Source organism: Ambystoma mexicanum, chromosome 12 (genome assembly GCF_040938575.1).
Source record: "Ambystoma mexicanum isolate Mex_15411 chromosome 12, UKY_AmexF1_1, whole genome shotgun sequence".
Lineage (NCBI taxonomy): Eukaryota > Metazoa > Chordata > Amphibia > Caudata > Ambystomatidae > Ambystoma > Ambystoma mexicanum.
In genome coordinates this window covers 87,789,465-87,807,498 of record NC_090936.1, presented here as the reverse complement: position 1 = coordinate 87,807,498, position 18,034 = coordinate 87,789,465, and the positions used below count along the sequence as shown (strand labels likewise).

Genomic DNA, 18,034 nt, shown 5'->3' with positions numbered 1-18,034 from the left:
CCGCACCAGCACCTTACAACGGCATGTCAGTGGTCTCAGGTAACGTATTCAATGAAGGGGGGGCGATGAGACACCCCGCATAGGACAGCCCACAGAGAACACTTGCGTGTCCAGTTCTATCTACCACCCAAAGTGCAGCAGAGGAACCATTGGTAGGGGCGCAGATAGGAGACAGGCAGTTTGTATTCATGGTTGATTCGGGAGCGGAGAAATCATGTGTCAGGGAGGGCCGGTTCCCGTTATCTAACAGGAAGTTAGAGACGCAGGGGTTCTCTGGGGCTGTAATTGAAGTTCCTTACACAGAAGTTTTGGATGTAACCGTAGGGGGCAAGACTGTAAAGGCACCCTTACTGTATTATGAACAGTCCCCGATAAATTTGCTGGGGAGGGACCTTATGAGTAAACTTAACATGACCATATCATTCACCGAAGGAGGGATAGTGTGTCCTACACCCGGGATATGCCCCTTGCGTGCAATGTTGGTAGTGCAAGCCTACACAACCACACAGGAAATACAAGGGCTGCCACAGAATGAAGAGATGTTTATTGAAGGGCTAAAGACTTTGGCCCTTATAGTTCCAGAGCTAAAAAGCATGGATTGGAGGATTCCAGCAGAGTTCCTCTTCCGCCCCATAGTGTGTCCAAACGCAGCACCAGGATCAGTGGTGTCGTTGGATTTGCACGCTGTGCAGGTATCAACGAAACGGATCGCTGTGATTGGAATGGACAGAGAAGGATGTGAGTGGCGCACAGTGCTGTGTACAAACGCCAACCTCGCCCTACGCGAGGTAACAGATGAGGATCTCTTTTCAGACACAGAAGCAGATGGTGAGATAGCAATGGAAATAGCGATGCCCTGTGACATTTTGATCCAAGCCAGAGAGATCCCTGTCCAATTGATGGCAGTGGTAGGAACACCACCGTCATTTTTTGATGACGACATGAGGCTAGTACCAAACAATTTATGGACAACAGGCCCCCATGATGTAGGGCTGTTGCATGGAGTACAACCTGTGATAATAAAACTAAAACAAGGAGCTATCTTACCCCGAGTCAAACAGTATCCATTGTCCCGTGAGGCTGAAGAAGGGATAAAAGAAACGATAAATGCACTACTAGTACAAGGGATAATAGTTCCTTCAAACTCCCCATGTAACACATGTATTTATCCAATCAAAAAAGCGAAAGGGGGATCTTGGAGGATGATACAGGACTTACGCCCCCTCAATGATGTGATACAGAAAGAGTTCCCTCTAGTCCCGAACCCTGCATCAATACTATGCAGTATCCCAAAAGCAGCATCACATTTTACAGTAGTGGACTTGAAAAACGCATTTTTCTCAATACCCCTGGCTGAAGAGAGTAGATACCTGACAGCATTCACACTGGGGGGAAAAAGATATGAACACTGCAGACTGCCACAGGGATACTGTGAGAGCCCGAGCATATTCAACCGCATATTGCATGAAGACTTGGGAAACCTATCAGTAGAGAGTACGATTATTCAGTACGTGGATGATTTATTGGTGTGTGCACAAGACGAAGCAACATGTAGAAAAGATTCAACAACACTCCTGACTTTACTAGCCAACAAAGGATACAAGGTAGACAAGGAGAAGCTACAGTATTGCCTGACTGAGGTCCTATACCTGGGACAGCTCATATCAAAAGACGGAAAGAGAATAATTCCTGACAGGGTGGAGGCAATAAGGTCAGTAGGAGAGCCCGCGACAGTGAAAGATATGCAGAAATTTTTGGGGATGTGCAATTATTGCCGAGCATGGATACTAGATTATGCAGCATACACCAGGCCCCTCCTACAAGCACTCAAAGAAGCACAACAGGAGAATGAAAAAATAAAATGGTCAGAAGAAATGAGCATATCGTTTCAATCACTGAAAGAGCTAATTTCAAGCGCTCCAGTACTAGCAAACCCTGATTATGGACACGAATTTTACCTATTTTCCCATTGCAAAGGAACACTTATGACAGCGGTACTGACACAAAAAACATCCTTAGGACACAAGCCCCTGGCTTACTATAGTGGTACTTTGGATGCCGTGATGCAGGGTCATTTCGCGTGCGAACAATCGCTCGCAGCAGCCGCATTCGCGATTGAGAAAAGTGCCACAATAGTAATGGGGTGCCCTGTGACATTGTTTGTGGAACACTCATTATTTGCAATACTTGAAAGATCAAAAAGCACACTGACCATACAGCGGGCAACAGCATACGAGATTATATTGTCCAGCGCCAACATCCATATAGTGAGATGTAAAACAGTGAACCCCGCTACATTCATTACAGAGGCGTGCACATTAGAGGATATGCAAAATCACGACTGCGCAACCCACACAGGAGAAGGAGGGGAGGACACAGTGGTGTGTGAAAACGCTCTCAGTGAGGGGGAAGTGTACTTTGTGGATGGGTCCGCATCGATTGATATGGACACGGGAGAAAAACACGTTGGCATGGCGGTAGTGAGATTAGAGGAAGGTGAGTTTGAAACACTAGTACAGTACCGCCTCCCGTCGCATTACTCTGCACAGGCAGCAGAACTGATTGCGCTCATAGAAGCACTACACGCAGCAAAGGGCTGTGCAGTAACAATATACACAGACTCAGCTTACATGACGACGACAGTACATGGAGGTCTAGCAAGATGGGGCCGTAGGGGATTCAGAAGGGCAGACGGAACACCAGTGCAGCATGCAGAATTGTTAAAAGAATTAATTGAGGCCCTACAAAACCCTACTGCTGTAGCAATAGTGAAGTGCCAGGCCCATACATCCAACACAGACGTTGTGTCTTTAGGGAACGCGGCAGCGGACGCTGCCGCCAAGGAGGCTTCCTATTTTCAGAAATACGACACAGGTGAGTTCATGATCAAGAACACAACAACCGAAGAACTGCCAGAAGGGTACAACATGATGTCCTTATCACAAATACTAGAATTGCAGGAAGGAGCTAGTGCAGAAGAAAAATTGACGTGGACAAAACGGGGATGCAGCCAATCAGGAACAGACCTATTATGGCGGCAAAATAACTCAGGGAAAGTGGTAATGCCACTACAGTTACTAGACTTAGCATTTCAACAGCTACACTTCCCGGCACATAATACCAAACAACACATTGCAGCAGAAATACAGGAAGAATGGTTTGTGCCCTGTCTCCAGGAGCATGTGTCTCGATTAGCACTGGAATGTACAACATGCCAAATATATAACTCGGGAATGACATTACGCACACTCCGGGGAACAATTCCAAAACCCATTGGCCCCTTCAGAGAACTGCATATAGATTATGCAGACATGGGGGAAAGGTGTAATGGCGCGCGGTACATGATCGTGGTTGTGTGCCCATTTTCAAGGTGGGTGGAAGCGGGACCATGTGCGCGACCTGATGCCAAAAGCGCCGCCAAGTTCCTAGTAATGGAAGTGTTCCCGCGATGGGGAATTTGTGACGTGATTCGCTCAGACAATGGCTCTCACTTTGTGAATGAACTTTTCAAGGAAGTGACCACATCACTGGGTATAAAACATAAATTGTGTTCGATTTATCATCCCCAAAGTAATGGCGTAGTGGAAAAGATGAACGGACTGTTGAAGGGCAGATTATCAAAACTATGCTTCTCATTAAAGAAAAATTGGATTTACTGTCTACCCCTGGCGCTATTTGAATTAAGAAATCAGCCAAGCAAAGACCACCATTTGTCCCCGCACGAAATCGTGACTGGGAGGAGAATGAATACAGCACACTCTCCACTGCGCGAACACTCAGATGCTCACAGAAGTGCCGCAATATTGGGAGACGAGTTTACAGACTATTTACGAAAATTGACAAGAGCAGCGCGCGCCATATCAAAACAACTCTCCCCACCCTTCACTAGAGAAGAGGGAAACGTAACAGGATCTGTCACGGAGCCAGAGCAACAGCTACAGCTGATGCCAGGTGACTCAATTTATGTTAGAAGCTTTGTGCGTCGGTGGAATGCACCACGATTCCATGGCCCATACGAAGTAATATTCTGCACACCCACGGCAGTGAAGGTGAAGGGCTTGAGGTACTGGGTGCATTTGACCGACGTACGAAAAGCATACAGCAATGTACGAGAGGAGATAGATGAGGAGGCACAGACAACAGCAAACGATGCAAATGAGTAGGATGTCTAAATATCAACTTGCGTGTGTGTGTGTGTCAGCACTGGACTAGAGTGGAATAATGACTGACAAGGATATTCCAAAAAAAAAAATGTGTGTGTGCTTTCTTTTTTTATCTTGTTGAGTGATATGTAATTAATGAAATAATAATATTATAGCTTGTTTATACCCTTGTCTGTGAATACCCCTCCCCGCATCCCCACCCGCTTCCATTCCCCGTCAAATGTATTGGCACAGATGGTGCCAGCAAAACGTTTACATGCATGCACTTAATGCACTTTTATATCTCAAACAGGAGCTTCCATGGCATCTAACGGGCAACGGATAGAATTAGTAGAATGAGAGAATTAGTATATGAGAGATGTAGATATTCGTATGAGTGTGGATTATCAGTATGCATCACATTGTTTTTTATGATAATGTTTGGCTTGATTACATATTGGTTTATAGCGTTCATCTCTATCGAGATGTACGAGGGGGGAGGGAGTAACAACACTACTGGTCCAATTAACAGTACCACCGGGCCCAATGCAACTGCAGGTGTCAATACCAGGGAAGGTGATTTTTTGATATGGGACGGAACTAAATTTGTGTGGGGGTATCATACCACACCATCCAGTGTTGTAACCTCACAAAAAGAAAAGCCACATGGTGGAATGCAGAGCAACACAGTGTCTCCACCAGGGGTATCCAATTACAATGCCCACAGTCTCAATGACCGAAACCTGTCTGCCATATCATGGTTGTATAACACCCCCACCAGCCAGCCTGCCCCCATCCCAAAAAACAATCTGCCAGATAACGTCAGGAGAGAAGACGAAAAGCCACTAGCAATTCACAAAATACTATATGATGAATGGGCCAAGGGGGGCGGGAATGAGAAAGGGGGGTCTAGTTTGTCTACTGTCCTGGGGGTTGGGAAGTACATGAGAAACAAGAACAACAGACGCAAGAGAGAAGCAGGGAGGAGGAAGTATGATGAGTACTATGGGCTAGGTCTAGATAAGATGGAAGACCCACGACACCCCCATCAAACAAATAAGTGGTATGCAGACATGAGTGCCACAGCTAAACAGACAACAAACGAGAGCTGTTATGTCTGTTCCCTCATCCCCCATGCATCAGGTACACCCAAAGTGTTGTTACCCAAAGAGTTGCCTATTGTGGATGCCCAATGTCTCCTTCATCTCACGCTGTGCAGGATTAAGAACACCTTCCAGGCACACGAAGTGACTTTTCAAATGCTGCAGAACGAGAAAACAAGCGGAAGGATGAGGAAGTACTGTGCAAAGCGGAAGCACTAAGAGGTGTGGCACCGGATAAATTGCAGTGGATAAAGGAAACATGTACACCAGTATGGAGAGAACACATTTCAAAACTAACTTGGGTAACTGCCATTGAAAAGCCGTTCAAACTACAGAGCGAAATGGACTATAAACTGTGCTTTAAAGGAGAAGGGAGAACCCCCATGGGAACAAACAAGAACTGCAACAAGACCCTCACCATTCCAGATCAGAGGAAAGGAACAGCGGCCCTGATGGACACATACTGGGTATGCGGCAACCAGGCATACCTACACCTCCCTCAATCATGGAGTGGCAGCTGCTCTATGGCCACTCTGCACTCAGCCTTAATGGTGATACCAGAAAGCCACATCGATGGGAGCAAAAGGACACAGGAACGCACGCAGAGTGTGGCTCAACCAACTGCAGAGTCACAAATATATGTCCTGTCTTCTGGAAGCAAGGGAGAAGTGCTTACCCGTAACAGACTAGCATCAAATTACATATCAAAGGCATCATCAGAACTATTGGCTCAGATCGCAGACAAGTATCGATTATTCAGCTCAGCAGAAACATTTTTTGCCTCACTCGTCTCAAGTGTCCAAGCAAGGGCAAACGCAAAATGGCTCCAGATAACACGCGGGGAATTGATTCAGCTGGCAAACGACACTGAAGAAGGATTCAATATAATCAAAGTGGAACTAAGAGCTTTACGACTAATGACCATGCAAAACAGGTATGTCCTGGACCTGTTGACGGCGATGGACGGTGGTGTTTGCCGAAAAATAGGAAGTGCCTGCTGCACTTTCGTACCTTCTGAAGACGCAGAGAACGGCTCCCTGTCCCATGTGATCGAAGCAGTCCACAACCTAGGAGAAAAAATGAAAATGGAAGGTGGAGCAGAAGCGAGTACATGGTTCGACAACATCTCCTGGGTTCCCTCATGGCTAGGAACAACTGTGAAATTTTTAATACCAGCTGTTGTGTTCCTCCTTCTACTTTTTTGCCTGTGCCAGGTGGGTCTTCGAGTTTGTGCTAACGCAGTACCAAATGGTGCAATGATGATGGTGACAATGGGCAACTCACACGGTACAATAAAAACGATGCAAGAAGCACAAGTACAAACAGGGATAGATAACTCGCCCAGGTATCAACTGGTGCCTATATACCATGATAAAGATATTGTAGATAAGTTGTGGCACACCACCATCAAAGAGCCTCGTATACTAGAATGGTATGAGGAAGTCTGGGTAGATTTGGAAGGAGATGGTGGGTGTATATATCTAATGTGTACCCCAGATGAATACGCCCGGAGAGGTGAGAGCTTAAGGGGGGTGTGCAGAGCATGGATGCCCATCAAAGGAACTCCTGCATGGGATGAGGCGGTGATGGACGAGGCAGAATGCAGGAGGATAGAAGATTTAAAGAATTCGTTACTTTAGTAACGAAAGGGGGGAAATGTAGGGGAGGACTGGTGCAAGAAGACCCCCCCTCGCCTACGCTTTCTCCCCAGGTGAGGACTGTGGCTCTTTTGGGCGTCCCCTCATGCCACCCGGGCCCAGGTGGTGGAGGGTTCACCCACTGGAGACATTGCCCGCACGTATTAATTGCCCACATGTATTAAAATTTAGCTAGGCCCAGAAACCATTTTGTCTGGTAAAGATGGTGTGAGCTCAGCGCACTGTAGCGCGGCCCCCACCCTTGGAGGGTTTCAGTCATCCTTGTTGCCGCAGCACCCTGGCAGATCCGCTGCGAGCACGTTCCCACGAACAAGACGGACATGAGCTAGTGTAATACACTAACATTGTAACAGTTCACCTCCCGCAGTATCATCGCTCCCAGCATGACCCGGCCAGCAGGCCTAGGCAAATGAAAAGAACAGTAAAATGGTCGTTAGATGACAGACAATCTTTGTATATTAATGTTGAGACTACTTGCAAAGGATGCTTTTCTTCCATAAAATCCCTTATATTACAAAAGCCTGTAAGATGTATAATTACAAGAAATCATGCTCCCATGATATAAGCGATGGTGAGCCTATACCATTGCAGTAGGGTGCTAATAATAAAGGAACGCACCAGGAATCTGTTTGTTACGTGTATGACTGGAAAACTTACACCCCATGGGCTCGCGCCATAACTGAACTAATGCTGCTAGAGGACACAAGAAAACGAATGTAACCATACAAAGGGCCCATGTGAAGAATGCACGAGAAGGCGCATGTCATGTGTGCATGTCTAGGCCCCACATGCGCCACCACCGTCACGAACAAATGGCGGGTTACTTTCTATGTTCTCCACCAATCCTAACTCTACCTCACTTACTGCAAATGTATATGCATATAACTAAATACTGTACTTGTTAAAACATAATGTATGAATAAGGTGCTCAGACTGGGTATAATCAAGACACATCCAGCAAAGTTTAAATGCATGTTTTGTAATGTTTTGAATAAGTATTATAGAGTGTTCAAATGTTTATGATGTCTTTACCCAAATCGGCAACACACGAGGGAGATACCTTTGTGAAATACGTGCAAGGCCATTCCCCCTCCCACCCTACGAAGGCTGCCAAGGCATGAGAGCAGAGACCGCGCCGCGCTGCGTTACCTCCCCCAACCAGACTGGAGTCGCTTCAAAGATTTGTAACCCCCTCTGTAGCACCCAAGGCCACCACCTGCCACATGCATTATTTACAGCACAGCAGTAAACCTCTGCCTGAACACACGCGCCCCCTCGTAAACCTCACAACCCACCGGACCATCTCAGATTTATGGCCCTGTGCAATCAAGACACCCAACACTTTGACAACACACAGCGGAACATCCATAACAACTTCTAACAAGGCAGAAAGGCAGAAAGACATGTACCGCCCGTCCAAGGCGCTGAAGCTTAGCCCCTCGACCTATGGCCCCGGTCAACAGGACACTGGTAACCATGCCCTGACGTATTACCTCCAGTCCCCTCACAAGGTGCATTCTTCCTGTGTTGCATTAACCTGTTGTATAACCTATTGAAAGATTTACTAAAGAAGATAACATCAAAATGCCTGAATGACTGCGGTGTGCATGGCCTAGGGCTAATAAGTCAGGAAAAGACATTCATCTCTGCCACTGGCCGCGATGGCCCCACAACACCGCCTGGATGAACTCTGCCACCCTGCCAGGCCCAGCCCAACCCACGAGGCTGACCAGTGACGTCTTCCAGCCAAAGCCAACCACATCACAGCAGCACCTATAGTTAGTCGTCGCCACCCAATCCCCATGAACTTGTGCCCCCTATAGTGTGTAGGTTCTTATGACGTTTTTTGTAAATATATACGCCTGTCTTTGCTATTGTCGGACAGAGCGCTCTCGGAGTTTGCAGAGTCCTTTGCATGCCCTATTCTGATTGATAAACTCCCATTTACGCTCACCCGCACTCTGTCTTGGCCTTATTCCCATTTTGGGAGAGTCCTTCATTGTCTCTCATTGCGGGGAGGATCGTGCTGTTTGGGGACGCTTGCCTTCAATACTCACGTGCCATTACTCCATTCCACATCTAACCCAGTGGGTATTCCGGCACCCTGCAGCCGCTCCGAACTTGTACCTGCAAAATAAAAAGACAGTTAGAGCGCATCGCGAAGCAGGCAACAAGCGCTTACTTACGTGCTTCCAGGCGCTTCTATTCATCACACGGGCTCCATCTTCAACTCACTTCAGCCCGTCATCCGCCATCGCCGGAACCCTGCAAAACAAGAGACATCATTACTAAAGACTTTTAAAGACATTAGAATTACTTGAAACTTACCGTTCGTGCAGTAAACGACGGACAGCAGTCCTCTGAAGTCAAGAGGCCTGCTCCCCTTATCCAGTGAAGAAACTGGTTACAGCACCCTGCCCCGAGGCAGATGGAGAGCACGGCGTTCACTTACCTAAGGTGAGAGCGTTAACCTTTGGGGTTCTACAGGAGAAGAGAAAGGGAAGAAGAGAGAGACATTCAATAACCCAGTTCATTAATCCCATATTTTCTATCTGCAGACATCTTACCCTTCGAGTCAGACATACAGTGCACAGAGGTCCAGCCCAAAGAGCCAGCCGTGTGTTACACCACCTTTGAAGATACGGTATACGCCCAGTCAAGACCGGCGCCTCTACGGGAATCAGGTGAGCGTTACAACTTCATGCTACCTCATGTCACAAACAAAACAATTTGAGGGACCTCGACGTGTGAATGACCATGGGTACAGTGGACGTCACACTAGGGATAGTATTACTGGCACGGCCTATCGACGTCTCTTTTTTCGAGTTTCGAAAACAAAAAATGTAATACTCTGCAGCTACCACTAGATGTTGGCCTATGCATAGCATGTGAATCTAAGCAGGTACAAGCATCAGAAATACGATTATGGTGAGTAATGTATCATATATATAATGTGTCAGTTCTACTGGTGATCCATATTGGGTGAGTGACACAAAGAATGTATGTAACACCTTGTAAGGAGTGTGAGGGGCCAGAAATGAGAAGCAGACACAACGTTGTCATGTTTTGGTTATAGAGTTATTTTTTTGGTAAACTTTTTATTTTATTTAGTTTATTACAAACATTTAAAATACATATTCTCTCCTTCACACTTCACATTAAAAATAGCAGGTATCAGATTTCCATTAGAGTTAAGTTCTCCAGTCCACTTTAAGTCAATTTTTCAATCTTGTTGCAAAGCACAAATGGCCTCATTTCGTTTATTTCTTAGGGGCTCAATTGTGCTCATTTTATTTAGTCATTGTTATCTATTATCATCACAGATGAATTACTTGATCCAAATAAAATGTCAATGCATAGGTACATTTTTTGTCTGTACCATCAGACAAGACCGACCACCACTCTTCATTGCTCATTGAGGGTCTTGCTAGAATAAAGTGTCCTAGATGATCTGATGTAGCGTTGTTGTTTCTACAGCGTTTAGATTCCTTACTATCAAGTAGGTTCAAACGAATATAGCTTTCTTGGATATTTATTTGGAAATGTTTCCAGATAGATTGGTAGCTTGTTCAGAGCATTGGCCTCTATAGCGACATTTTGCATGATCTTGTGTTTTGCTCTCTGTTCAACGCGTTGTCAGTATTTATCTCGTTAAGAACATTTTTGGATCTCTGAGCCCATTGTCACAGGATTGTTTCCTTCCTGTTTAGATTTGGGTTGTGCAGTATGTTAAATTGTAGTGGTCGATCTGCTGCTATCATCTTTCTGTAGAGTGACAACATGTTCCATGTTACTCTCGCATTTACGGACTTCAAACCCAGCTCGTATCTGATGCATGCTATTGGTACACCCTTCGGGAGCGCTAGCACTCTTCTCCAGAAAATGTTTTAAAAAGACGACCAGAATGTATGCAAGCATCCCACGGCACATTCTGCTCCATGAATTAGGGCTGGTACAACCTTCTGCCTGTAAAAGTCGATTGTTGGCTTTAAGGAAAACTTGCCCAACATTTTGTTTATTATCATACCTTGTGCAGATAATTGTTTACATTTTGCCTTTGCTCTTTTGCTCAGGGTGCGTCGTAAATGTTGCTGTTGATACACATACCTAGATATTGTGTTTGATTCACACATTTTAGAATTTCATTTCCCAAGTGCCACTGTAGTTTCTTTTTCGGCACCTCTTTTCTTCCTCTGAGGTTTTGGAGGATTAGAATTTCAGATTTTATAGGGTTAATCGTCAGTCCATTTGCAGCAACATACTTTTCAAGCGCAGGCAGTTTTCGTTGGACCAATTGGAGTAACATCTAGAAGAACCAGGTCGTCAGTATATTGCATCCAACCTAGATGGTTCCCATTGATTTTAGGTGGGAACGTAGCCATGCCTCCCAAGATTGTGCCAGTGTCTGATGTAAACAGGTTAAACAGAATGGAGGCTAGTGGGCATTCTTGTTTTACCCCTCTGTGAGTCTTGATCAGAGCCGACAAGGATCCAGCTTGGTCAAGGTGGATTCTTATTTCTGGTTCAGAATGAAGTTGTTTTATCACCGCGGTCAAGCTTGGTGGGCATTTCCATTGATCCAATTTTCTCCACACAAGTTCCCTGTCTACGCTATCGAAGGAGTGAGCCAGGTCAACGAACGAAAGGGATATTTTCGTTCCCTGCCGAATTGCCTCCATCTTCAGCAAGTTAAGCAGTAGGAGGTTCAAGCCACATCCCACACCTTTAACAAACCCGGTTTGCCTCAAGTCGTATGTGCACGAAGTTTTGTTCCATTTTGTTAAATGATGTTGAATTTGAGTAGCAAAGATCTTTCCTATAACATCAAGGAGTGCAATGCAATCGGACGTTAGTTTTTCGGCTCTGATCTTTGGCCTTTTTAAAAAAATTGGTGCAACGATACATACTTCCAAGAGTTTGGGATTGAGCACTCTTTCAGTATTATCGAACACAATAAAGTGCAAAATTTGGCCCACTCCTCAGGGTTTTCTTTTAACATTTGGTTTGTAAGACCATCAAGCCCTGGGGCGCGAGAGGAGCTAATTTTGCTGATGTTATTCAAGATGTCATCTCTCTCCATTCGGATGTTCCATCTGTTCGGATGTGGGAGGGCAGGATCTTCTGTGGAGCTTTTTTTTTCAAACAGCTCATTGTAATGATATATCCATTGTCGCTCTGAAACCTTGTTACTCACAATGGCTTTTTGGGGGGCATTAATATCATTAAGGAGCTTCCAGAAGTCTCTTGTGTTTTTATAAGGCAAGGTACTCATCATGGCCTCAGCATTGCGCTGTTCAAGTATGATTTTGTGTGAAATTATCCAGTTTTTATACTTTTGTTTGGCTTTTCTTTTCTACTCTAGTTGATTCTCTACGCTGGACTTCGAGCTGGATCTGATTGGTTTCCGAAGCTCTCTTTTTTAATGGAGATTTCAAAATCATATGCATGTTGTTTCTTGAACGAGCTCTTGCATGGGCCTTTGGTACATTCAGTGTACTGTTCCAGCAATGCACGACACTCGATTTTATCACAATTTGCCTTACTAGTATCGTTTAGCAATGTGTTTGTAATGGACAACGCTGCTTCTTTTGACTGCCGGACTCCCTGGAATTCTGTTGCGGTTCCTGGCACCTACACAGCACGCCTCACTTGCACCACGTTACTTTCCTTCTTGGCTGCCAAGCATCTTTACTCCGCCGCACCGGCTTATGCCTCCAGCTTCCGTGCACTGGCTTGTGCCACCAGCTTCTGCTCACTGGCTCGTGCCTACAGCTTCTGTCTGCCTTCAATGGAGATGCAACGTCTTCTCCTGAACTTCCTCTCCCAGTTCGGGAGAGGAAGTTCAGGGGAGTCTTTCTCAATGACTTTGTATGAAGGATCTACATAACAGAAAACTAGAACTGAAAAGGGTTTTCTTATTTTCCCTATATGGGGAACAGATACACAGCAATAGGGCAATGGGGGGGTCTTCCTCATCGGAAAATGAGGTATACCGCGCTCATCCAATGAAGCCATAACATGTCCCCTGCTTGCTGTCCCCTCCGATGTGATCCTCTCATATAGCCGCCCCAGGGTCAGGATCAGGTTGCGGCTGCGGTATGGGAGGAGGTTATCACAGGAGAATCCGTGATGAATCCATTGGATTCATCACAGGAGGTTGCCATTAAATAGAGCTTTTGAAAAACATAACAGTGTTTCCCATGAATTCTGGCTATAGCTAGGGCGAGCAGTATTTCAATTTCACTCTAGAATAGAGTGGTTAGCCTGGCTTTGATCAGCATATGCAAAAGATGACTTAGTTGACATGTATGCCAAGTGTGCTCTGTATAAAGCAGGAGAAAACTGATGTTAATTTAATTTAGCACATGGGCCAACAGTGATACGGTTATTCTATGTGCAATAGACCCGGCCATAATAGAGCGGCCTCTGCACATTTTGTATCTCATCTGTTTTGCAACTCTTGGATTGGGATGTTGCTTAGGTGAGTGGCTAAACTTTAAAGACACGATGTGTAAACACAGCGCAACTCCATGACCAAGAGATGAAGAGGGCTGATAAAGAATGTATGAGTGGAAGAGTATCGCTTATAGACAATTAGTTTGTGTGTAGTGACGAGGAAAGTAAAATGTACAAGTTCTCATAACCCATAACGGATTATTTACAAATAATGCTATTTGAAGTTCTTGGCTGAATGAAGGTGCATGTGCATGCAGAAGATGACTCGAACAGGGAAGATGCTGTCTGTGGAAACCTTCAAGCAAACACGTAAGATTGAGACTGGATGGGAAGTTCAATACTTGCGGCTGATGAATGGTCAGATGACTATGGGTCACTATCAAAAGTTTGGATCACAGGCATCACTTTGCATACTGGAACTAAAAGGCTTATTCGTCTGATGGGCACGGGAAGGTCCGGCATGAGAAATACTGATGTCCAGTATTTTATTGTTTGATCCAGTGATGGAAGAACCTTCTATAAATACGAATCTATGTGAATTTGTTATATTTATTTTATTATGACTGGCAAAAATGCCGGCGACAGCATTCCTGTTTTCTTTTTTAAATAGAAATGTACCCAGCATGTTCCTTAGCACTACCTCCTTCCGTCATCCCTGTCCTTTTACTCAAGGGTTGGGGAGGAATAAACGGGAATTACAGTGCAGGCGTCTTTACTGCAAGCAATAACAAAATACACCCACATATGGAAGGGTAAATACTGTATCATGTTAAACACAATTAGAGAATTAATTAAGTTTTTATCTCGCAACAATTACTAGAAGGGAATATTTATTCTATTTTTTAATAACTAGGGAACGAGATACACAGTTTACAGATTGTCTTGTAGGAGGTAAGGTAAACTTGACAGATGAATGAGGGGTGTTGGGTAGAGTGAGCTGGGACAAGTTGGGGCCAGTTTCCGGCTTTAAAAAAATAGTTTTCGTTTATAGGATTCTGCTGGTTTAGTAAGTATTGTTGCTCTAAACATGCATTGCTATCCAAACAGTACAAAGGTCTAATCTGGCCATCCGTTTATATACATTGCAAAAATGAGTGATCTCTATTTATTCTTACCAGGGTCAATGGTCTCCATTCCATTGTTGCTGAGGTTTAATATCTCCAGGCTGCGCAAGTCTTCAAACTCTTTCAAATGTAATTGCTTGATTACGTTGTGGGAGAGATCAAGTTTCACAGTATCTGGAGGGATGTCATCTGGAACAGTCTCTAATGCTGGAATTAATTAAGAGAACATTGGTCATATCACGAGAATGTGATGAACGCTTAAATGTGTACCTTTTGCTCAGACACCAGAATGTTTGAATAACTTTAAGGCACTGTAAGGTCTGCACTTCAATATACGAAACAATACAATGTGCCCTGTGTTTATAGGGTCCTAGAATTGAAAGCTCGGAATGGGCTGCCATATCACCACATGTGTCCTTTGTTTGCCACATTTGTAATAGATCATGTTAGTCTCCAGTTTACTGCTGCACATCTGAGTAACTGCCAATTGCACTCTCCACATTACCTAAAAGGAATGTCCACCTCACCTGATCATTTTAGAGCCAGACATGGCCTGTTTCTATAGTATGCATTTATGTTTTTAATTTGGGAGCTGCAGCTGAGTAACAGGTTAATTCTCCTGACTATCTGGATATCTGTGAGGAGCAGGTGATTCCTGTTGAGGGGATGAGTGCATATGTCCCAGGACCTCTGTTGCAAAACACCTGAGCTCCTTCACCACCTGGGCAGAGGGAGCAACCTGAACTACCCAATTTTCACGAAACCCATTTGCTAAAAAAAATCCCACATTTTATTGCAACAAGTAGATGGGGGTGGGGGGAGGTCGGTTTAGGTATTTAGAAAGTTAGGTGGGGTGTGGGCACAACTGCGGGGGGGGGGCTCCTCCAAGGCATTTTTGTAGTAAAATGTTAAAGATTTTTTGGAGCAAATGGACTTCAAGGAAATAGCTGCGAGGAAATCACATAGATCCAGAGCACCAAGCATACAGTTATAGATGAATTGGATGGCTTTCAGCCCACTCAGGAGGGCAAATACTTTAGAATTAGCCTAGGTTTTCCCCTGATGAGGATTAGGGCACCAGTGAGTTGGAAGTGAAGACTGACCTGGTAATGTGATAGTATGTGGGGTTCCCCAAACTTTAATTTGTCCAATTGTAGTAGGGAGTACCGACTTAGGGTAAAGGTTGGTGTTGGGTCCACAGTCCCCTAAAGCATCCCGTTATATCTTTCTATTAATACGGTTCATATTTGACAAATTCCTTATAGCCCTCCATTTTTTATTTATTTGGTTGACTTCGTATTGAAAGAAGCTGGGATAAGATCAGTCCATCCGCTCTGCTATACATTGAATGTTGGTAAAAGATACCCCACGGGTTCCTCTCGTATCACGGCATTCCCATGTTAAAAGGCACTTAGGAGCTTTGAAGTGCCTGTAAATTGTAGTTCCTCACAGATATGTTTAAAGAAGCTCTCAGCTGATGTCTGATGTCATCATTCGTGGATATGGGAGGAGTGTGAAGAACAGTAAGTGTTTTCATGCACTCTAATTATAGTGCTAGGGTTTTCTGTGTAACCCAGTGCGCTAGTGTGAGAAGTGTGTTACCGAGCCACTGGAGTAACCAAGCTCACCATGTCGTCCACTGGGAAAAAGACAGTCTGCCTAGGGCAGAGAGTTCCCTCTGGTTCGTATCACAGTGAGAATTAATTTTCTTTTGTTTGTACCAAGACACTTATTGGTCCTCTTGCAGATATAATGGAATACTTACCCAATTAATTTGTTTTTCTGCCAAAATGTTGGCTAAAAATAAATGTTCTGGTCCGTAGATGTGTGTTTTGTCCTTGGGATGAAGAACCAACGGAACACGAGACGGAAATATAGTTCAACATCTGTACTTGCACAAGTGGCTGGGCAGGTGTAGATGCATGCTTGGGAGGGAAAGGGATCTTTTCATAATAAAATAGGTTTTTCTTTTTTGAGAATAAACAGTGTTTAGATGTGATAATGCAGTGTTGGGGTTCTTGAAAGTGCAAGGGCATGTATGTTCATCCTGAATTCCTATAAGGAATCATTGTAGGCTCAGCTAAATCCTGCAGGTAAGTGTTATAGGTATATGCTCTCCCTCGGATTCTCTACTATGCCAGCCAGTCTCTACATAACAGTGCCTGGCTGCAACCCTTGCCTTTGGGGTGAGCACATGTAAGGCGCAAGGGGTTGGCTATAACATAAATGGAATTCCCGCTTTGAACTCGGCCTCTCTTTCAAAAGTGACCCGATGGGTCAAAGAATACAGTCTTACCATCGGGATACTATTCTCCCACAAGATCTCTTTGGCACATTGCAGTCTCAGGTTTATAGCTCACAGCCTGCTCTTTGCTTTATTCATTCTCAGGGTTATAGCACCCACTTCACTCCTTGAATTTGCCTACCAGCCAGTACTTTTCCCCCTTTCTTTAGGCTACTGATTGGGCGTAAGTATTCCCATCATTTCGTTGCAAGTGAACCTCCTAGGCCAATGTTTCTGGTTCTGGTCTATTTTGGTATCAGGTTGCTTTTTTTGGTCTGAAATATAGCCTTGAGCAGACTTCGAATTCTCTTGCATTCTTTAGGTCTGGCATCTGTTAGTGTCTGAGATATAGAGGCTTTAGGATTTCTCTCCTTCTCTGGGTCTGGTCTCTGCCAGGGTCTGAGACACAGCCCTCAGTAGGCTTTTCAGTTCTCGATGAGTCTTGTCTGTTAAGCAAAACAAAAGAGGTGATGGCTGGAAGCTTTAGAATGAATCTCAACCTCTGGCATCGCTCTGGGCAACCCTCTAGACCATCGTTCTTCGCCTGCCAAGCCATTACAAAAGGGGAAAGACCATATGCAAATCAGGCTTGGTCCCACCCCCACAAGCATCCCCAGACATGTTTCAGCCTTGTTGGGCGTCATCAGTGAGGAGTAGCTTGGGTCTCTAGGCCCAGCAGGCACGGGACCCACGTCTAGGCATACCCATCCCACTGGATATTGGCGTTGTTGGGAAGGGGTTCTCTTACAACCTGCTTGTGTCTTGGGAATGTCCAAACTCTACTACCCCTATACCAGGCAGTGAGGACCAGAGTTCACTGGCCTGGCAGGACAACTCTCCGTCATGGAGTTTTTCCACAATATATGGGAGGATTCCCCAAGAAAGAATGTGATGGAAAGATGTGCTCTGGTTTACAGTTAACTTGAATGTATGCTTTCATATGTATTGGAAGCAAACAATGCCTTATCAGAAGAAATGTAAATTTCGTATACAAATTCTCCATGTACGCATGGGAAGTTAACAATTCGTAGATGTACTCTAACATACCTCTAAAAATTCACATAACATTCGGAACTAACTTTGATATCGGTTGTTAGGAGATGTACATTTTGTATATGTGTGAACTATAAAACTACTATATGCCTCTTTTTTTATCATGGTCTTTTTATTGAAATATTGATAGAACATTGAATTCGTCAGAAAACAAAACGGGTAACAGTAAAGTCAATCTCAAGATTACAGAATAACAGGGCAATCCCTTGCCTATTACAATCATAGTACGCCCAGAGATCAACTTCATAGCTTCTTCACAGGTGCAACAACAGCT

The 18,034-nt window shown here is 44.7% G+C and overlaps 2 protein-coding genes across 3 annotated transcripts in view; one reads left to right on the top strand and one right to left on the bottom strand.

Moving 5' to 3' along the window:
• FBXL13 (F-box and leucine rich repeat protein 13) overlaps positions 1–18,034 on the top strand; it is a 2,326,763-nt gene that overhangs the window by 1,065,775 nt on the left and 1,242,954 nt on the right. The window lies entirely within an intron of this gene.
• The window catches only part of LRRC17 (leucine rich repeat containing 17), a 289,859-nt gene that overhangs the window by 14,053 nt on the left and 257,772 nt on the right, over positions 1–18,034 (bottom strand). Inside the window, exon 3 of the mRNA XM_069628060.1 lies at positions 14,475–14,630. Within this exon, the coding sequence (XP_069484161.1) occupies positions 14,475–14,630 (156 nt within the window). The remainder of the gene's footprint in view (positions 1–14,474; positions 14,631–18,034) is intronic.